We start from the raw sequence: 23,029 nt of genomic DNA, 5'->3' as shown, positions 1-23,029 counted from the left end.
GGAGCATTAAGCAGCTAAATAGCTCACTGGTGTCGACCACAACAGAACTAATAGGAAGATATTGGATCACAAATGAATGCTGTCGCTGCTCTGTGTCAGCTGGATCTGGAAATAGGCTAACAAGTCTGGCATAAGTACTTCATAAGGTCATTATATGTCAGCGTTGTGTTTTCAGTTTGTCACACTGCCTCCAACTGGCCAAACACATTTAATGAGTGTGGGTTTAATAGATTTTGGTCCAGATGCTTTGAAGTCCTTTTTCTAGTGGAAAAGTGGTAAAACTGCCTATTAAAGTCTTTCTGGAGAATAAAGGAGCTAGTTAAAGACAAAACAAATTCCACTCGTACAGTTTATACAGCAGCCTAATGGATTTTCACAAGATAATAGTCATTGTGTTGGCGAGGTTGTCCTACCTCCATCCTGCTAGTTTCAGGACGTACAGTATGAGGAAGTGAAACGTTGTGAGATTGCCATCATATTTTTATTTGGATGCGTATGGGTGGCATTGAGGTTTACATTTCAAGCCATTGAACACAAAACCCCCAGAAAATCTGACCCCCCGTCCAACAATCTCACCTCCTCCTGCTGGGCAGTGCCGACCAGCAGACATCAATCTCCGCGGGGCCCTTCCTCCTCTTTAGCGATGGACGGCTAACACAGACGCAGAGCTTGTCACGGGCTTTCACAGCATTGACCTGCCACGCCTCGCCCTCCTTTCTCCCATAAAAGGAGGAGTGACTGATGGGGAGGCAAGACGGAGGCGCATGAGGAAGAGCAAGGAGGAGGGAGGGAGTGACAGACTCATACAGCATGCATAACAACTGAGTACGCCTCTCCACATGCATCGCTCCATCTATCTCCCCCTGACTGTCTCATCTAAGGCCAATGGAGACACACACACAAACACACACACACACACACACATCTTTACAAAGACACAGAAGGTTGGCTGCAAGCTGCTACACAAGCTGACTATCAAAGCTGTGAAAAAATCACATCCTGATGCCTCAAATTCCAGCTCATATGAAGAAGGTCACACTGGCAGGCCAGACTTAAGCGAACAAAGCCTCTTCCTATCTCAGGGACATTCCCGAAAAAGCACATTGTGCTGACATGCAGGCCCGCTCATACAGCACCATATGCCCGTCATGTTCACACTCTTTTAGTCAAACACACACACACACCTTGACCTTTACTGGGAAACTCTCAAACTCAGAAATATTGGCAGGAAGGTTATCGTGCATTATGAAGTGCAAGTTATCAAACCCTGCTCTCCTTTTCAGCCGCAGCAGGAGATGCTAAAAGTGTTTTGATTGTGAAGGTTTTTAAAATAGCCCGTAAATGGTTGGCCTTGCAGACACTTATAAAGCAATCCAATACAACTGTTCTTTTAAAGCATTTATCTTTATGAAAGCTCATAATGTTCAGTTTATGGTGACATAGATGGCATTTTGCAAGCTTGATTGTTCATGTGTTACTGGTTGTGTTGACTGCATTATAAAGATGTGATGTGTATCTAAGGTTGTTTTTTTGTCCTTGGTTGGTTGGTTGATAGGTGGGTTCCTGGGTTGGTTTGGTGGGTTTGTTGGTTGATTCATTGGTTGGTTGGTTGGTTGGCTGGTTGGTTGGTTTGTGTGCTGGTGGGTTTCCGGGTTGGTTTGGTGGGTTTGTTGGTTGATTCATTGGTTGGTTGGTTGGATGGTTGGTTCCTGGGTTGGTTGGTGGGTTAGTTATTTGGGTGGGTTGGTACAAAAACTACTGAATGGACTTTCACAAAACTTGGATGGAGGATAGTCTCAGCCCAGAACAGACCTCATCAACTTATATACTACTACTTTATATATGTAATTTTGAATATTTGACCATAATGTGCTACATATCAAGACAAAAAATATCCTTATTTATGAACTGTATGCGTGATACTGATTTCTTACATACAGTATGCAAAAGTATTTTAGGGAGCAGTAAAAAGTACAACCTTATTTTCCATCAAGATGGACAACTGTCTTTGGTCCAGGTGGCAGTTCATAAAACACACAGCACATAACAAAACACTGATAATACAACATTAAAAAAATCAGCGAAGTATTATAAGTAAGTAAGACTGAATAAGCCAAATTATATAGCCCAATAAATGGCGTTGTGTATATAGTATTTTCTTTTAGGTCTAATGACTGGTAATGTGAAATGGCTTTCGATCATGATCATTTGAGGTTTATGCAACTGTAAACTTAAACTGCAACCTCAAAGACCAGGAAAACACTGATTTAACCCAAATTGAATCCAGACAACCATCCTATCAAAGCCTCCTATCATGACAACTGACATTAATATATTTCCAAGCCCAACTCACTGTTGGCTCAGTGTGACTGATGACTATTTTTCTGCAGTTATATTTGTCTGTTGTTTTTTTCAGTGATTACATGAATCAAAGGTTCAGGTCTGCACGGGAACCTTTGTTGCATGTCATTCCCATCTCTCGCTCTCTTTCTCTCTCTCTTTTCATTTCCTGTCATGTCACCACAATCCTAATAAAGAATATATATCATATATACACACACACAGTATATATACAGTGTGCACATATTATAATAAATGGTGTCGCTGAATCATCAGTCCTGCTAATATGTGGTCTGTCATGAGGCTACAGTATAGTGTCTGTGTCACAAATAATGGCCTTCCCTCTGTTTGATGAATGCCGGGACAATGCCAGAATATCCCCAATGATCACTGGCCAGGGCCGACTGTTTGATGGGGAGCGATTTGCAGGGCTCAGGGATGAGCTTCCTTAAAGCCCGCTGGGCCTCGACTTTGGTCAACACAGAGAAATCCCTGTTAAAATACCGTCCGAGAGACAGTTCCAACTCTGTTCTCTAAGCCAGACCACAGAGACCAAGTTAAACAGACCTGTGGCGGCGAGTGAGAGCCGAGTCTACATACGACACAGCTGGATCGGAGATCTTGTGATCAGACGAGGTGAGCAGCACGTGCACCGGGGATTGAACTTTGATCACCACAGGATTAAGCTTTAAACTGAGATGTGTTACTAACACACACTGATCTGGTGGCAAGTTGAAAGAGGCTGTGCATTAATGAGTCAGTGACTGGACTGGTTGATGTGGCTAAAATGCATAATGAGAAATGATGAAGCTATCAAGGACAAAAGAAGACACAGACATGCCGGATAAAATTCAAAACATCTGTATTTCATAGCTTCAAAAGCCCAAACGTTGTTTCAGTCACAGTGTGTGGTAACAGGTGAGTAGAAAGGCATTTTTCCATAATGATCATCATTTTTTAAAAGCTGACAGACACTGTTTTTATCAATCTCCTGGTGTTAACTTTCTGCTCGATTTAAGAATACGATATATAAAAATTAAAATCGGCCACCTGTTGAATTATTGTATCAGACAAAAAGGGGGCAGCATTTCACCGGAGTAACTGAAGCTGCCATTAGCTGCCCGGAGAGGAAGCTCAGGTAACTGGGGTGGTGTTGGTGGGGAGTCGCGCTGGCATGGGCACCAGAATCAGAGCTGGGTGAGCTGGCAACCGCCTCTCGAATATCCACACAGAGGGATTAACAAAGTCTTATTTTATGACATGACGGGGTCGTGGCTAGCTGGCTAGCATTACTAACTTCAGTAGATGTTTCTGCAACACAGTACATACATGTCTTTGACAAAACATCAAAACTGTTATTTCGTCACATTCAGTCGATCATTTTTGAATTTTTTTTTTATGTTTTTAACTAAAATTCATTCATATTCCACCTTTAACCTGCTTTTGTCCACAGCTTGATCTTGCAACTTTTATGTTCAAACTGCACAGATCAATTTAAGAGCCATAACATAATGACTGCCTCCTCCACATTGTTGACCAAAAGAGGCATTCATTTTGTGCAATGCTACGATGAATGGAAAGTAAGAAGGGAAAAAAAAGAGCAACACGGAGCCCCAGATGGCTGGAAGATGCAGACAATCTGCTCGGTTTTATATCACAGTATAGTGTAGTGGTAAAGTATACCTATAGTCTCAGTCAAGACTACAGTTTCAACCACATGTAAAATACTTCTCCAATGATATTAAAATAAGTTCAAGCTCAGTTCATAACGGGTATTCTGACAGCAGCCATGTGGGAAATCACACTGTGGATCTGCACAAACTTAAAGACTGCAGACCAAGATTCTCTGAAATCCAACCAGGCTGACAGTTGTTGATTTTTAAATATTCTGGCATTATGACCCTGCTCATAGTGCACTTCAAATCACAACTCATGGGCAGAAATTCAGCCTGAGCCTGATAAACAGTTAACGTGAAACTCAAATTGTGCTCTCCAAAAACAATACAAACTGTTCAAATCAGCAACAATGAGAGCAATAGTCTTTCGCTTCCTGGTTGGTTGATCCTCTTCACTTGTCTTTTCACAAGCACAGTTTGGGCTTTACCACTGCAGAAGACAATATGCCACCAAATTATATTTACAGGGAGTCAGCAGTGACTTCCCTTCGAGCCAGGAGATCAGTTCTTTATGTGACTGACTCACAGCTTATGGTTCTAGCTTTCCAATGTACTAGATAAAGGATATATGGACTACACAAGGCTTTGAGCTTGCAATCCATCAAATATCCAGGTTTAGATCTTATAGAATTCACCCCATCCCCACCTACAGAGATGTGTAGTATCTCCTCTGCCCAGCTGAGTAGCTCTCCTCAGCCGTATCTAGCCTGGGTTTAGGACTTGAGCGTCTCTGGATGCTGTAGGAGAGAGAGGAGCACTGGGAGTGAGGAGCAGTGAGGTTGCCGGTACAGGAGGACCGCCAGGGCTGTGACAGCAGAGTTTCTCCGGACCACTAAGACTGTTTGAGCCGTTTTCTCGGAGGACCCAGGAAGGGGCACTGAGCCGAGGCCAGGGAGTGATAGGCCTCGGCCACCAGGTGCGGGTGAGAGATCACCATGGACTTCCAGGCCGATGTCTCCATCACGTCAGCAGCATGACTGAGAGGAAAAAGACAGGAAAGTGGGAAAAAAGTGTATAAGGAAAGAAACTAAATGGACAAGCAAATAAAACAAGTGCACATATTACCAAGTTTCTCAAGAGTTTGGGATTATATGACTCCATCTGTGTGGACTGCAGCTCTGAGACATTAAGGATTCGTCACACCAGCTGGCAGAGCTGTTATTTACTTTATATTTTTAAATATTTAACCCCACCGGTCATTCTGAGAGAAAAAACATCGCACAAATAAAAGGCAACGTTCAAGGATCATAAATATGTGGGCATGTGACGACAGAGTCTGTTGAGTCAGAGTTTTGTCATATCAGATCACATTCCTTCGAGGACTGTTTTGGCTTGTGACTGTTCATCGCCGATAACGACTTACAACGCCTCTTCACACACTTCATAGGGTTTTCTTCAACCAGAGAAAAATGGTGTTCCCTTCACACATTGTCTCATTTAATAGTCTTTAGAGTCCAGAGGAGGTAAAGCTCTACAGCATTTCACACAATTTTAAGAAAAAGGTGTGAGAAAAGAGAGAAAAGAATACACATAATTTTACTTTCCAGATTTTTTCAAAGCTCTTTATATTGTTAATAACTTCACAGCCCTGCATATTTGTTTTGCAACCCCCTCAGGAGTACCGTGCTCGAGAGTAATAGTAACATATACTTAAATTAAGTCCTGTGTTTTAGTTCAGTTTTGTGGTACTTGATTATTTTCATGTCGTGCTACTTTGTCCTTCTATAAGGCGCGCCTGTGGCTCAGGAGGTAGAGTGGTCATAGACTAATCGGAGGTCAGTGGTTCCATCCTGCCGGCATGTCGAAGTGTCCTTGAGCAAGATGCTGAACCCCAAATTGCTCCCACTGGCTCTTTCATTGGTGTGTAAGTGTGCGTATGAATGGTTATTGCTACTGATGAGCAGGTGGCACTCTGCATACTGCGTATTAGCCTCTGCCTCCAGTGTATGAGTGTGTTAGTGAACGGTCGAATGCTGATTTGTGTTGGAAAGTGTTGTGAGCGGTCAGTAAGACTGGAAAAACGCTATAAACAGTAAATTGAGTTAAATTGCTAAAGTAATAATGTCCGAAAAAATATACACATACATACTATAATAGTACTATAATAAATAAGTACTTTTGACACTTTATGTAAGATTTGCAGATAGTACTTTCGGAATTTCAAAAAACAGAAAAACCCAAGGCGCTCTTCTGGCAAAAGGTTAAAAAGCCTTTATTTAGGTGGCTGTTTCATGCTGAAAAAGCTGCTGGTGCTATACAACAGTGCTGTTGGAACAGAAAGCACAAGGCTGATTATTAAGGAAAAACAGCACTACATTCCTAATTTATTTTTTATTTACTTTGCCATTAAAAAACAACATATGAGAAATCCTCACACTCTTAAGACTAATACTATTTTTCAAGACCTTTTGAACTGTGTGGATTCCCCGTGGTTGAGCAGCTTCAGAGCTGTAGTGATAATGAACTCACGGAGGCCAGAAAGCCAGAACAATTTTGGATAAATCTTGTAATTAATTGCTGATGAGTTTTACTCGTGTCATCATTCTCCCACAGATGTGAGATCCACCAGCAGACCCTGTGGCTGTCTTCGACCCCATGACACCCTCAGGGTGCTGGGCTGCACTATCACGCACACCGCTGTGTGGCCTTTAATGACATTTTTCATGTTTTATTGTGTGTAAATAAACAGCATGTGTCCCTGTGTCTGTGTCTTGGCCTGTCTGCTCCTTGCACTTGGGTGTGTTTATGTGTGTGTGTGTGTGTGTGTGTGTGTGTGTGTGTGTGTGTGTGTGGTCACACAGCAGCTCCAGACCTCCAGCCGACCTCTGACCCTACCCTCTGTGGAGGAGGTGAACCCCTGCTTAAAGTAATGGCCGGTGTGCTGAGGCTGAGGAAACAGGCCAGCGAAAGGGCACGAGGAGAACAGCCACAGCGGGAGGGGAAGGAGGGGGGATGGACTGAGGGAGGAGAAAACCAGACAGAAGCAGCAACCACAAAGAGATAAATAAAAAAAACAGGGAGGTTAGGGAGAGTAATGAAAGTCTGTGGAGGGACAGGAGGCGACCGAGGGAGGGAGAGGACCGTCGATGTGGAGGTAAATTAAAAAGAGGCCAAAGTATGACCTCCAGTCAGTGGTAATCATAAGGCCGACCACTGCTATTATCTACAAAAACCTACTTCAAGAGAAGCACTATTTTTTTCTGCCTTAAGAGACCCTTCCTTCATATTACTTGTGTAGTGTTTGCACCACTTACTGTGATATATTCTAGGTATTTACTCAAGCCTAAAGATTCACGTTAAAGGCTAAAAAAGTGGGGAAACTCTTTTCTGTGAACAAAGTGGATAAAGAGTGTTTGTGTAGCTTTATTCTCTGCTACAAACCTGGAGAGGATAAATAAATGAGACAGAGGTGGGATAAAGAGGAGTCCTATTGTCTCGACTAAATGACTGTAAGCTGCTTGTACAGACTGGTCTGGGAAGCGGGTTGAGGTGCGACTGGGGGGAGGATTATTGGTTCCTCAGTGTCGTCTGTTTTCTATATTCGTCCTCTCAATTGATTTTTGTTTTGTTGCTCTTGTCGCCATCCATTGTGTCCGCAGGAACAGGGTTGATAACGCTTTGCTGGCCGGGAGTCCCCCGTGGCCAATTTTCCCACCACCACAACATCGCTGTCGCAAATTAAACTGTCATAACGCCCATAACCACAATTAATGACAGGGATTAGGGGCAGAAATCTGCATTACTGAACACCTTTAGGCACACATGAGCTCTCAAGCACAAAACAGGACGAGGAGAAAAGGGAGAAAAGGGAGAAAAGGGAGGGAGATTGAGCCCATGTGGGAACGAGGCCAAGAGATGGAGTAAAGCTGACAAGAAAGGACAGAGGAATGAACAAAGGGATGGAAGATGTGTCCAGCTCAGAGAATTTAGAAAACAGAGGGGAAGTGATGAATTAAATTTCAATTGAGCATCCAAATACTGGATCAATCACGTCTCCGAGGACATAAATAGCAGTCATTGATGCTAATAGGCCCCATCTTACCTAAACAGGCTGCCTGCAACATGATTAACATCAGCAGCTGAGCTTTATTGCTAAATGGCCCAATATGATACAGCAGCAAAATGGTCTGATCTGAGTATTAAATTAAATTTCCTCGGGAGGCAAAAATTGCTCCCACTGAAAATTAATGACTTTGACGAAAAGCTGTGTAGAAAGAGTGCGAGTGTGTGTGTGAGACACAAAAAAAGTGTTTGCACACATGTGGATGTAGTTGTGGAGATGGATGATCTCACTGCAGGCGTGTAACTCACTAGTTGATGAAGTCCACGGCCTGCGTCTTGAGCTGGTCGGCGCTATGCAGGTCGGCGAGGATGAGGATCTCTGCGGCGTTCTCCACACTCAGGCTCGTGCACAGAGCGTCCTCGCACATCACCTTCAGCCTCTCCAGAGCATACTGCCGACGACAGAGAGGGAGAGCGAGAGAAAGGAGAAACAGCAGGTAAACTAAATTACTTAAACAGCGCTGCCACCGACAACTGTTGTCGCACTGTGTAATGATACGGAAACACAGAACCACTCCACCGCGGCGGCAACGCGGCTTAGATTAAATAAGAAAAAAAGATGGCGAGGAGGAGTAAAAGTGACAGTTATGCAGGCTGAGGGGGAGTGTGATGGGAAACACTTGAGCGAAAAATATATATATATATATTTCCACTCAGTTTGATTACAAAAAAATTGCAGGGAAAAATAATCTTCCCCTGTATTTATACACACTTCAGGATGAGTCGTAACCAATCAGCAGGGACTGCGGGGGAATTTTGCGTCACTACAATTTTCCAATTTAGTGGTGTGTTTACGAACACTGATGTAAAAGAGTTCATTTACATTAACTTCAGCCACAGAAGACGTGTCCCCGGATGTTTCAGATACATCTTACATGTGTGTAGTACCCAAAGCAAAGTGTTCCCTGCTACCAAACATTCATTATTAATTAAAGAGAAAACACTAATGTGCACTCAAGCATGAACAGGGTGTCACACACTTACATTTAAAGCATTTTAAGACCTTTCTAAGACCAAACTAATTTAAGACAAATCATCTTTTTCTTATCCAAGCATTGCAGGGAAGCATAAAAGTAAGGGCTGTCCTGCCGTGCCAACAGTTAAGTGAAAATACAAATAAAAAGGCAGTATTAGGTTTAGTGGTAGCTTAAAAGATTTGTAACAGCAGAAATTTGGACTATATTAGATAAGATAAACTGTTGGTGTCAATTAAGACCTCACAAATTCAAGACAATTTAATGACTTTTGTTTGGCATGTTAAAGTTGCTAATTGCAACACAACACAAAGTACAGCTGAGGCTGATGGGAATTTTCTCCAAATTAAACTTTTTGTCCAAATGTTGGAGCTACATGAAAAGGCAGGGAATCAACACAGTTATTACAATTTGACCTCATGGTCATAATAGAAGTCAGTCAGGTGATCAACAAAGTCAGGAGGCCTGATTCTCTGAAACCATTAATGTCTGTACAGAATTCTGGCTACTTCAGTCAAAACCCACCAGAATGGATCTGCTGCGAGCCATTAAAAGTGGAAAAACATAAATAAACTCTGTAAGTACTGACTTGATACTATCAAATGCAATAAGCTCCTCGAGAGCTGGAAAACAGCGAGAGCAAACCTGGAAGAAAGAGAGAAGTGGAGGAGTAAAATGTGGATTGGAAGAACAGATAGGAAGCTTTGAGTACACAGCGTCAGCACAGGAACAAACAATGCGGAATAGGATTCATTGTAAGCTTGTGCGTCTCCCTGTATACCTCCCACAGGTGTGTTTAAATGTGACTGTACGAGTGCGTGTGTGTGTGTGTGTGTGTGTGTGTGTGTGTGTTCGGGGATTGAGGAGCATTTGGCGTATCTCAGGTGTACTTTTGAGGAAATTATTATGCACGCCGGCTTGTGTGCAAATGTACATAGTAACAGGTGCATGAAACATGCACACACACACACAGACACACACACACACACACACACACACACTCTCTGTACCTTGTCAGCTGCAGCCAGCAGGTCATCAGCCATCTTGTCCAGGTTGGGGGCCTTGCCTGTGTAGATGAAGCACATCATCTCTTTGAAGACATCTGGCTCCACGTCATTTATCTCCACACGGTTCTGAACGGGAGGAGAGGACAGGAGAGGAGAATACACACAGGGTTTAACTGAATAAAAGGCGAGGGAAGAAAAAGACAGATGCTTTGACAATCCTTCAAAACCACGCGCAGCGGCGGAGTGTTTTATATTTCGTGTGAATATCCAAAAACCAACCTGAATTATACTCGCTCACCTTGTTTAGCACACACACAGGGACAGTCAGCCACGCAGTCATACAAAACAAGCTCCAAGTGCCAAATAAGAAGAAAAAACTTGAAGAACCTTCTGAGCAGTCTGAACACGTTTCAGCAAAACTACATCCTAGTACATTTATTTAATTCTTTTCAGCTGATTCCTGAAAATTAATCCTCGGCATTCATTCCTTGACAGTGCCTGCAGCCAGCAAAGTAGGCTTTATCACTGGCTGGCACAGTGACGGTAACCTGAACCTTTTCCCTCTGCACTGAGAGGCAGAACAAAGCGGTAAACCAATTATAACCATGCTTTATCGTCACCACGGTGACCAGCGGCGTTTTAGCAGGGTCAGCCTGGGTGTACCCACAGCTTAGTGCGTTTGTGTCAACTCTGACCACTCAACAGCAACATAAACACACTGAGAAATAATGGAAGGAGAGTCTGAAAGCAGCACGCAGGCGGCTATCGTGGCCGTTTACAGGAATACTGATAACAGACATAAACACATAAGGGCATGTAAGCACACGTGCAGCTGAAACAGGTAAAGAGAATAACCTGAATCTTTTACTTACATAGAATCTGCATGTACATATCATTTCTAAATTTACCTCCTGCTGGAAAACTAAAATATCTCCTCCCAGCCAGTGTTATTACACAATCCAGCAATAAAGAGAGGGTTTGACAATCAGACGATGGAAACTTCTCAAATTGCATTCTGCTGATGTTTGTTTGTTACAGTGTTAATGAAATAAATAAGGCACATTGGACGTGAAGGAAACAGGACTTCCTTCAGTGTCTCATTAACAGACGACGTTTCTGTAGTTACAGTATGTGAAGCTCCCCTCTATTCACAGAGCAGTCCTCTATTAGAGTGTTTCTTTATGAGCTCATTTGTCTCCCCTCTATAGAGTGCTGCAGAGGAGTGTTAACCCATCTATCTGTTGTCTCTGAATCGTATGGGGACGTGGCCCACCATCTCTCCCTCTTTCTGATGAAGACGCCCACTTAAACAGCAATTAAGATGCATTTCCTGGCTCTGTGCTTTATAATTTCCCCATTCGAGGCGAGCAGGCATCAATATTCCGCTGACATGACGGCTAAATCACCAAGGTTCAATCTCACCACCTCCTATCAGATGAAGACAACCGACTGTGGCGCGAGGGCTCCCCTGCATCGCACATGTGTACACACACACACACACACACACACACACACACAAGCGCAGAGAGAAGTGGAAACATACAAACACAAATATCACATAGGACACATAAAAAGGCAAAAATGCTCACGCTGCATGCCCTGTTGAAAGACTTACATGTACAATGAGGCACAAATGTACAAATCCATAATATCAACCACAGTCAGGGCAACTGAAGATGAACAAAGATGAGCATCAAGTCCAGTGTGAAGGATTTGGGGGGATTTATGAAGAGAAATCAAATATAGTATAACGACTCCTATAGAGTTTTCAAATCTTACTGAACTGATCGGATTAAATTATGATAATGAAATGAGTCATTTTGCAGGGGGTGTGACGCTCAAAAAAATGTATCCAATGTTTTACAGAGAGGAAAAAAGTCTTTTCGGGCCACAGTGCGTCATGTGATGATGTAATGACATGGTCTGGCCACTACGATAACTGGACACAAAGCCTGGCACACTTCCTGAGGGCTTGTGATCACTCAGTTGATCAGTGGGTTACAATCTGCCAGCGCCCTGTGAGATACCACTACAGTCTACACACTGGACCTTTAAGTTACTAAGACAACATTTTAATGCTTCAGTTCTTGACATTAATGTTAAGAAATGCAAAAACAAGAAATCAGATCATTTATGGATGAAGTGGTTACTGAGGGCACGAAAAAGGCAATCTAATAGCATTTGCATATTACTCTGCCCAGTTCTCTATTAAGCTTGACACAAAGTATAAATCAACCGCTGCATGGAGACAAATAATCTTGTGGTTTGTTTCACTTCAATTTAAACTTAAACTTTTTTCTTTATTTATGCTTTTTCAAAATATGTCCAGCCACTACGTGTAGAATAGAAGTGAACTGAAACATCAGCCAGGAAGATATTATTAGCCAGTGTTAGCTTATCACAGAAATAGCTGTGCTGTCATGTCAGCCAATAAGTTAATGCCAAGTCACACCAGCAAGTAGCACAGCGATATATTAGGTTCTAGGAGCTTAGCTAGCGAGCTAAGGAACAAGCTAGCTATTTATTTTATTCAACCAATTAGCTCTGTAGCTGCTGACAGGACAATATGTTCACACAGTTAGCTCAAGGAACATATGTGTACCATTAATTCTTGCCCTTAAACCATTCCCATTTGTGTGAAGTGGTTTATATTCATGCAGAGTAGTGTTAAATAAAAAATGGCTAGTGCAACACAGCTAACTAGCCGTGACAGCTCCTCCATTGTGGATCTTCCACCTCTCCGTTCCACCAACGTCTGACTGATTCAGTTTGCCACTCCTTTACAAGACATTTCATTACAGAAATGTCAAAGATATGTTCAACGTTAACTTAAAAAAAGTGTTGCCATTACATAGTTTGTCCACCAGAGGGCACTGACAAGTTTATTTTAAAACCGTAAAATGTCCTGGTCGCAATAATCACCAATCCCCTCCGCCAGGACTGCTATTATTCTCACTGATATTATCTTGTTCTGTCCACAAACAACGTCTCTGCCTTCACATCAATTTTAAAGGGGAAAAAAAAAATTCTACATATAGTGGCTTTAAAGACACCAGATAATAGAGTTGCAGTCAACACGACATGAAGGAAAGGGTGCAGACGCATTGGGGTGTTTTGAGAGGTGAGCACTTCCTGACGCAACAGAGAGAAAGATTAGAATTTTGACATTCAACTCGCCACTGAGGGAGCAGAAACGACAGAGTCAAGTGCTCCACTCACCTTTTTACTCTCTTCCATCTCGTGCTCAAACATGGCACTGAACACCGGCGAGCGAGCTGAGGCAGAGGGAAACAAAAGGCAGAGAGAGAGGGGGAGGTTTGTTATTGCGTGTAATGTTGATGCATGGTGAAGTTTCTGATATCCGTTAACAGCCTGCCACAGGGCCAGAGGAGAGCGGGCGGGATGATTGACAGCAGTGACAGCAGCAGACGCATCATGTGGAAAAAGTCAACTGCAGCTCCGGCCTGACAGACTCATGACGACCTCTCAGGTGTGTTTAGCTGGGATTTAATACTGATAGACTGACTAGACAGGAGCTTGTTTCATACATTATGCCTTAATTAAAGTCTGTCTTCCTGTTTTGATAACGTGGTCGCTTGCTGTCTCTCAACATAGATTATTCAATCATGCTAGCACAGAAGATTTCGAACATGCTAACTTCCCCCAAAAAGTACAAATCTTTTTTTCTTTTCTTTCTTTTTTTTTTGCTTTTAAGAGGAACAGTCTCAAAAGATTTCCAGCCTGCTTTTAAGTCTCTGGATTGCAAGAGGACACTGTTCACCACAGTTTATAAATCCTCTTGGGTGAAGGACAGTTCAGAGGATGCATCCATTTACAGAAAATGAGGAGTTCAAGTGGAGTAAAAATGCAAAAGAGCTCCTCATTATGTCCGTAAGTCCCTCAAAGTGAAAAAAGGAAACAGTTAAACAAAGTGTTTGCAATGCAAATGGTGTTTTTATAATCCAATTTCCAGCCAGATTTCATATTATTGATGTTCTCAAATCAGATTTGCAACACTTTTTAAACACAGACATATTCACAGTTGAGATAACCAGATGTAGTGACCCATAAGCACTGATCAAAGAGTACGCATGGATGATTTCAGCATTTGTTTTTTATCATTAAACAGGTGAGGGGACCAATAACTCGCTGCACTGCTTCAAAGGCAAAACAGTGTGTTTTCTCTCTTATTACTCAGACCCACCTGGAGAGGTTATGTTTAATCTCAAGCAAAGACCGGTCACGCTCGCTGTCTGATCCAGCCACGGCACTTCAAATTACATAAATCAGTCCCACTTCTGTTGCACTTGAAATCGGCGTTGTATGATAATTCTACATGCTTAAAATAATCGCCACAACCTGTCTCGGCAGGACGACACTGCGTGTTTTATCTCTTATCATTCCGGCAGTGACAGGGGTTAGTTTCGGCACAGGCTGAGGCCGAACTTCACAGATGGAGCTCAGTCTGTGTGTGAACACGACTACAGCAGAGAGCGAATGTGTCTCTACGGAGGCTGAGCTTGGCCTTTAAAGACGAATCACATATAAGCCAATGTCGTCCTCCTCTGATATGGTTCACTTTCATTGATTATGTGCTCACTGGGCAACACTTTACATTATTGTTCACTAATGAATGCTTAATTAACAAGTCATTAAAATTTAACAATTGTTTTAACACATTATTAAGTATATGTCAAAGTCAGTGATATGCTAATTAATTTAACTACTTAATAATGAGCTAGCTACCCACTTAATTACTCATTTGGAAACATGGTGTCATCCATCAACTCTGCGCAAGCCACAAAATAGTATGATAGTGATAGCGAGAGTAAAATGTGGGGATTAGCTGATAAGTGAATGAAAAGTAAACAGTGGGATTTACAGGAGCGGTTATGAAGTCAACACCTGCTCCGCTGGTAACTAAAATTATCGACTAGATAAATAAGACAGTAACTGTCGGGTCCCACAGCATTCAGCTTTCATGAGTGTAACTCAGATAAGCTTTAGCTCAGGGTAAGTATAACTTTCAAGGTCAGGCCACACACCAAATGTCCAAAAGTTGGCTCCTGGGTTTTTTCCCCGCAGCTTTAATTTTCAGAAGCAAAGGAAAAACAAAAAAACTCAACATAAACAGTTTTTACTTTCCATTCACGTTTTCAGGTAAATCAATTGTCAGGATATCTTAAGGTCCTAATTGCTTTCATCTTATGATCCGATTATAGACGTCTAGAGATTCAATGGGAAGATTAAAGTTGTAAAAGCAGAAAAGTTGAATGGATGTATCTAATTATTCAACTGTCATTCTTGTTTAAAGCTGCTGTAACCATTATTTTCTCATTAAAATGAATGTAAAATAGCTCTATACTCCAACAGTTGTTACTGTTATGGAGTGTTTGGTCAGTAAGCCATGTCTCTCCTCCCCCTGCTCATGTAGTGAAATAGATAAGAAATGTTCTGGTGTCCCTGCTCACTTTAACCAATCAGGACAGACAACTCCATAAAGAGGCGGTCGAGAGCAGGATCCTCCTGTTCTGGTACTTAGACAACTAATGGCATCACAGGGAAAGCTGTGACATGATTTTCGTTGGCAATAGTGGTGGTTTACATATAAAGACAACAACTCTCATGATCCCTCGCCACTTCACTACATCATCAATCTACATCTTTTGTTTTCAGTGTTTTGAGTGAGAGACGCCTGCCAGCAGAAAGTACATACTATGCGTTTGAAGACAAATGAGGTGAGGGAGGCATGTGGTTGTTTTCCTTTAGAGGCCACTGTGTTCAAATAGCTGTTCTTCTGCTTGTATCTTTGATTGTTAAATATATAATTTTGTATATCAGTGTTACGTCTACATTCATTCAGGATTGGTGGACCAAAACAGTGAGAGCGTTCCCACCACAAGCATGCTGCCCACCACATGGAATCAAGATCAAATAACTAAATATAAAACATTATTAGTGCTGCAATCACTTAAAGAACCTCGAGCCAAAACTAAGATCAAAAGCGATGGACTTGGAACAAATACCAGGAATCACCTCCTGCCACTACGGCTACAAAAACATTACAGAGGAAACATGGAAACGCTGATACGTTGACCAGGTCTCTCTTGTAAAAGAGATAAAAAATCTCAATGGGACTTAAATAAAAAACATTATAAAGAAATACAACTTTTTATATACTTTTCATCTGCTTCCTCCAAAGAGGCGATTTATTTTGTTTACAAGGGAAATGATGGAAGTTGGCCAGGCAACTTGGGGATTTGGCCAGTTGGCCAAAAGATTTTGCTTTCAGACAATATAAATCTACACGACGTTGAACTAAGAAGAGGAAGTTTGTCTGTCTGTGATGAGTCGAAGACAACTGGACTTGCTGTAGATTCTTGGTTCTTTGTGTTTACCTGCCATTATACAGGATGCTAAATCATTTACAAGACAGAGTCGTATGTGAAAGACAGGGACATGATGTTGGTGTCATCATTTTTTTATATATCAAGTAGAGTCAGACAAAAAAACATCCTTAAAAACTTTAGTGTAGTCATTAATTAACAACTGCATCCTGGGGCACTGAAACCAAACTTAACAGTGAACTGCCAGGTATGACTATGGGGACAAAACTACAGTAAGTCTGTCTGGTGCAGCTCAATACTGGTGAGCTCATACTGCAGCAACAAAGGGAAGGGGCGGGCGAGAGAGAGACAGAGAGAGCTGGGAGAGAGGGAGGGAGAGGGGGAGAGAGAGGGTCATAGAAAGTGAAAGAAGGGAGAGGAGAGAGGGAGTCAGAGGAAAAGAAAACAATAGACAGAAACGGGGAGTAAAGGGAACAAGAAGACAGAAATAGAGGGGTGTGAGGGGACAGAAAACGAGAGAGAGAAAGAAGCAGGAGGGAGGAACGGTGAAAGGAAGAGGCAAACGGAGAGGGGAGGAAGAGACAGCGGGGAATGATAAAGGGAAACATGAAAGTGAAAGGGGGAACAGTGAGGAAAGGTAAGAAAAGAAAAGAGAGGGAAGGTAAGAGACAGAGAGTCAGAGTGGTATAAAGATCACATGGCCAGCGTGGAGCCAATTTGAGTTGCTCTCCCTCCTTCGTTTGATCCCTCTCTGTCCATCTCCACGGCGATTAACGGCCGGGAGAGTTGTCACGGGAACGGCCAAGAGGGGGAATAACGAGGAGGAGGGACGTCATCTGGACCAAGTAGAGCAGAGAGAGAGAGAGAGAGGGAGAGAGAGAGACGGAGAGAGAGCGAGAGAGGAAGACCCCAAACCACAGCAGCACATAATTAAAATGGCTCCTCACACACACATTTCAACAAATCCAATAATGAACAGCCTCTCTTTGCCCCAACAGAGACACACAGTTCACCAGTTCCCCTCAAACTTTTCACTATCTGATGCTTCCTGTCATCAAAGTGCCAATATCTGCGACAAGACGTTCACCATGCATTGTGTATGTGCGTGTTTGTGTGCGCGTGAGTGCAAGCACGACACGGTGTGTTCGATACGAACTCTATAAGGGCCGAGACCGACACGGCAGGCAGGCAGGTGCTCAAGGTGCCGATAGCTGATACTTTGTACAGATATTCAATGTATTCAAATTTAATCATCCCTGTGGCAAGCAAAATTATTCATTAAAATTAAAAATCTGATGAAGTATTTCCCCCTGAATTCAATCCTTGTCACTGTGGAAAAGCGTCAGAAAGATTTAGACCCAATCTAAAACTCCTCAAATGAAACCCAGAAATAATGAAAAACAAAATAACTCCACCGCTTTCATTAGTTTGGAAGTGATGTAATCTTAAAAGTCAATCGACAGGAAACACCTATTTTGATGCCTGTAAGGTCATTTATCAAACAAAAACGCCAAACATCCATAGGTCCTACAGTATCTTCTCAAATGCTGCTTTTATAATATCATTTCAGTAACTGTGTTTTGGACTGTCAGACGAAACAATCCATCGGAGGTGAACCGATCGATTGTTTGAAATTTTATCGCTGAGTCCTACGATGGCATCTTTAATTGTGACCGCACAATGGCTTTATCATTTGTGATTTGTTTAGTCAAACAAAACCCTGCCCGAAAGAAGTTTCCGAGGCGTTTTACCACCTGCTTAAATGAAGCAGAAGTCTTTAACTGTCACCTTCATCAGACATAATGTATTGAAGGATACTCTCACCTGCGAGGATGGCTTTGTGCGCCTGGAATTTCTGGCCGGCGACACACAAGGAGCAGTCTGTGAACCTGGAGTTTTCCCACAGATCTCCGAGCTCCTCAGCCAGCCTGCAGTCAGGAACCTTCACCATGTTCATTGTGTTCTGACCTGAGATGTTCACAGAGTCCTGCACCACACTCACCTGAAATCCAACAGTTACAGAGTACACGAGTAAGATTTTACATGTTATACCCCTTCTTTAAATTGTCTGTAAAACTATCTTTTTGAGATGTGATGGTGTGTGACAGAAGAACATCTACATGTTTTAGGTTGAACTGTTCCTTTAATGCACTCACTGGTTCACACAGAGGCAAATAAATCCCATGCAATGTTCATAAACCGACAATAAATCAGTCAATCAAACATGCTGTGAATGATTAATGTGGGTCTCTGCCTCTGTAATCAATACATCAGCCACTCAGTATGGAGGCTATTCAAAGACAACCTATTCTTCCTTCTTTATCCAATCTGATTGGCTACGCGCTCAAACAAGCCAGAAAATCGACAATGAAGTCAAATTGCTTGTGCGAGTGTGTGTGTGTGTGTGTGTGTGTGTGCGTGTGTGTGTGTGTGTTTGTGTGCGTGTGAGTTGTCTGTATGTCTTCCCCGCTGACTTCACCACCTGTTCCAGACAATGTCAACCAGACTCATTTATCTCTCAACAGGACTCGCAGCAAACACACACACACACACAAGCAGGCTGGGAAGCACGAACACACACATTCTTACACACACAGTAATTACTACTGTAAGTAATTTCCGACAGCCTGGATTGACTGACTTGCAGATTTTTACCTGCTTACTGTGCCATTTAATCAAAGGACACCAGTTAGTTACCCACGGCCTCGCTAAGGATACGGTCAGGCGGTTCAGCAGGGTTGGGTCGATTTAATCATTTTCACACTGGTTTGATTTGATATAAGGCTCGATGTTATAACAGACCAGTGATACCAGATTTCACCACTAGCTCTCACATGTGACTCAGCCACTCCCAAGAGGAACATAATGAGAGCCCATGAATGACAGGAGCACTACAGTCAATCAGGGCAACTGTGACACATTGTGATTTTATTTCACACAACAACGTTTCAATTTAACTTTTCTTATTCTAAATTTTAACATTAAAATAATAAATAAAATAAGACCTGAGCAGCACCGTAAGACCTATGTAGCTGAGCTCATCGGCTATCCCAGGGCTACTGCTAACTAGCCACAAGCTGCTAGTTCTCTCCACCTGACAAATGCCAGTTCAGTCAGTTGGCGCAAAATCAAACTGGTTGAAGCTCGTACACCAGACTAGACAGACGAATCCAGAAACGGACCCAACCTTATCAGTCAGTCAGTAAGTCAGTCAGAATCCGATGATCAAAGTTCGAGCACAAATCATGTTATTACATTACCCAGCACATTAACACACTGTATTTTATTAAGTCATCAAATGATTTAATTGGTCGTGCATCACATTCTGCAACGTTACGATTATGACAGTCCAGTCAGGGCCAACATCAGATAAACAGAAAAAGCTTGAGGATAATAACCTCTGTTCCCTGTTTTCATTGCTGACAGCTCCTAAACACATTCACTATACTGTTTTCAAGAAAAACGCTGAAAATCCCCACAAAGTGACCTTGCTGTTGAAGCTTCAGCCAGGGAGGCTGACAACCGCACACAAAAAAATAGCCAGGTTCCCTCCTCATCCATCTATCTGCCCGCCTATACGTCCAAAAGCACATCCATCCACCTATTCAGCTCACACAAAAAGAATCCCAGAAAAGGAGGAGAAGCACATACAATAGAGAAGTGCGTGGCAAGCAGGAAATTGAATGTCAAGGAGCCTTGTTTGCTCCTGATGGAGGTTTGAGGGTTAGCCTGAAGGGGACAGAAAGACAGAGAGGAAGGGAGACGGAAGAGAAGATAATAAAACAGAAGAAGAGAGTGAGAAAAGGAGGAGAGAGAGGGGGAGATACAGTGATAATAAAAGGCAGAGAGAATACAGATGCAGAGATACCAAGTGACAGACGGACGGAGAATAGAGAGGCCATCAGACCCAAAGGAGGGAGGGGATATGAGCGATGTATTGGTGGGATCTACAGTTGGAGATGGCCTCTCATAAGCAGGAGCTCGTTTCAGGCACAGAAATGCCAGAGACACGGTAAGAAGGAAATGTGACTATTGTGAAGAGAGGAGCATCCAAAGTATTCCTCAGTGTGTGAGCGTATGAGTGTGAATGTACTGTATGTGTGTGTGTCGGAGTGTGTGAGTCTGGTTTTCATAGCTGGCTCTATTAATCACACTCCAGGGGGATGCAGGTCTGACTGACGGACTTACATCCATCTCCACCCACTTTCAGAGGAACGCTCACACACACACACACACACACACGTGTTCACAAACACATTGACGAAGTGACAGTCCCGCGCACAGACACTGGCATTCATAAAAAACACTGATTAGCAAAACAGAAAGCCTCGGAGGAAGGGAGCTGATGTGTGTAGGAGAGAAGAGAGAGGAAAAACAACAGAGGAGAGGGACAGACGGACGGACAAAGAGACAGAGGGCAGAGGACGGAAGTTCAGTGAGCTCAAGTCGGAATGAAAAATGGCTTTCGAAGAGGAGGAGGAGGAGGAGGAGGAGGAGGAGGGTGGCGAGTCCAGCGCTGTGTCCTGAGTACACACTGAAAAAATAAACAAGTGCTGAAAAGCGAGTTGGAAGGGAAGCCAGTGAGCCTGGTCAATGTGTTTCAGTATAAATAGCCCAATTAGCATGGCGGAGCCGTCGCTGGGCTCTCAGACGCAGCGTGGCAGAGCCAGTCTAATTACTGGCTAACTTGACCAATTATTCCTCTGTTTAACCAGGCAGAAACTAAAACGCAGCACCTGGTTATTTAGACACACTGGCTGCCCTGACAGTCTTCACGCCATTAGCTGTCATCTTCAGTCATTGTCAACCTCCTCCACTTTCTCCTTGCAAACTCCTTCTTAAACTACTGATGTAGCCAGTTTAGCCACGTTTGTATTTGCGGGAAAGGTTGGCTAATATATACCCCAAATGTCTAACGCTAATTTATTGTATACATTGAAATGAATAAATGTGTATTTTAGATTTTAAAACGAGCTCCTAAGAGAGTCTACAGCCAGGCTATAGCAGCTTTGTGAGGCTGTAGACATGGTGACATCATCTTAGTTATGCTAGCATGCTAGCATTTGTTGATTATTACTATAAACAGAGTTAAGCTGATAAAGCAGATAAAGCTGGACAAAATGATATTTTGACCTGATCAGATGACCAAAAATATTAGGATGCATCCTGTGGGAACACATTTCTATCGTCAGTACTTTTCGGGATGTACTGTAAGTTAAGGGCAAATTCTGACCTGATGGTGGTGCAAGACTAAAGTTTTGGGTCACCAAAGTTATTAAGACTCATCCATTGGGGGCAATAAATGTCCTGGGCAGCAAGATTGAAGATCCCAGCCAGTGCTGGCCTGACCAATCAACCAACTTTAATTTTTTCCCCAGTGGTGTTAATGATGGTGAAGATGATGTTGATTATGATTATAGAAACACATTCTGTATACAACCTGAGGCAAAGAATAACTGTAATAAAGAATCATTGCCGCTATATCACCACAATCATCATTTGTTTTGGTAATTAAGTTCCCATGATAAGTACTTACTAAAGCGCTCGCCTCCCAGTTAGTTCCTCAGACATCAAGATGGATCTGTCGTAAGCTCCCTCTCAAACCTCCAGGCAGTGCAGAGTTAATATTGAGTTTCAGTACCCAGATGATTTATTCATAATGCATCAATCTTTTTCTGCCTGTTTATGTGTTTGTTTATGGATTTACAGTGTTTTGCCATGCGTGAAATAGTTTGAAAAAGAAAGAGAAATTCAAATCAAATCAAATTCATTAAGTTATGGAACGCTTGTTCTTTACCTCCCAAGTCTAATTTCTCTGTTCAGTCCTGTGCATCCTCTGACACGTAAACACGGGCAGAGATCAGGGACACAAACAGACACAATCGTGCACTCTTATCAAACTACACACACATACCCACATGATTTTTAAACAGGATCTAAGAGGGTTTCTTTTGGGGGAGTAATTTCTTTCAAGCACCCCCCTTGCTGTTAAAATAGGAATAGATCATTTGGGTGGAAGTTTTTCAAATTTAAACACTGAATAGTGACCGACCTGATTTGGGGCAAGCTCCCTTGTAATCTGAGGTATATTTCTTCTGACTTTATGGTTAACCCATAAAGTCAGAAGAATTAAATTATTTTCCAAACTCCTTACCACACATTTTCATGACAGAAAACCCTGTGGACAACAGGGGTAGTGTTTCCACTGTTAAAACCACAAAATGTAGTGTAAAAAATAAAATTATCTAAAGAAAACTCTCCTCCTGCTTCTCTATAACTAGCTAACGTACGACTCGCAGTAATTTAGCCTGGGAGAATGTAAACACGGGCTCTTCCAGTCTGCATGCGGACTCCTTGTGATGTATGTAGCTTTAAGCAACTTTAATACATTCCAGTCTTTACAGTCACAATTCTATCCCCAGAAAATTGGTATTTATTATATATGATAGTTATGAGTAACAGGGAAATAATGGCCTGGACAGCACAATGTCTCATGGTCTGAGTAGAATCTATGTAGAAGTTTTATGTGTTTTTGTGACAGATGGTCGCTCTTTCTTTCTTGAGTGTAAATGAATACATTTCTGAGACCTTATTTCTGAGCAACAAGCCATAAAACAACAGAC

General features: G+C 42.4%; 1 protein-coding gene across 3 annotated transcripts in view; it reads right to left on the bottom strand.

Annotated features, from left to right (window-relative positions):
• Positions 1 to 4,305: 4,305 nt before the first annotated feature.
• spop (speckle type BTB/POZ protein) overlaps positions 4,306 to 23,029 on the bottom strand; it is an 85,779-nt gene continuing 67,055 nt past the window's right edge. For all 3 annotated transcript variants that reach the window (XM_084371469.1, XM_084371471.1, XM_084371470.1), the window contains 5 exons: positions 18,231 to 18,408; positions 13,279 to 13,334; positions 10,063 to 10,185; positions 8,328 to 8,470; positions 4,306 to 4,993 (listed from right to left, as the gene is read on the bottom strand). In XM_084371469.1, the coding sequence (XP_084227595.1) occupies positions 4,849 to 4,993; positions 8,328 to 8,470; positions 10,063 to 10,185; positions 13,279 to 13,334; positions 18,231 to 18,408 (645 nt within the window). In that variant the 3' untranslated portion in view covers positions 4,306 to 4,848. The remainder of the gene's footprint in view (positions 4,994 to 8,327; positions 8,471 to 10,062; positions 10,186 to 13,278; positions 13,335 to 18,230; positions 18,409 to 23,029) is intronic.

Source organism: Pagrus pagrus, assembly GCF_965226575.1.
Source record: "Pagrus pagrus genome assembly, chromosome: 13".
Taxonomy (NCBI): Eukaryota; Metazoa; Chordata; class Actinopteri; order Spariformes; family Sparidae; genus Pagrus; species Pagrus pagrus.
Note: the sequence above shows the minus strand (reverse complement) of the source record. Positions and strands in the feature narration are given on the sequence as shown.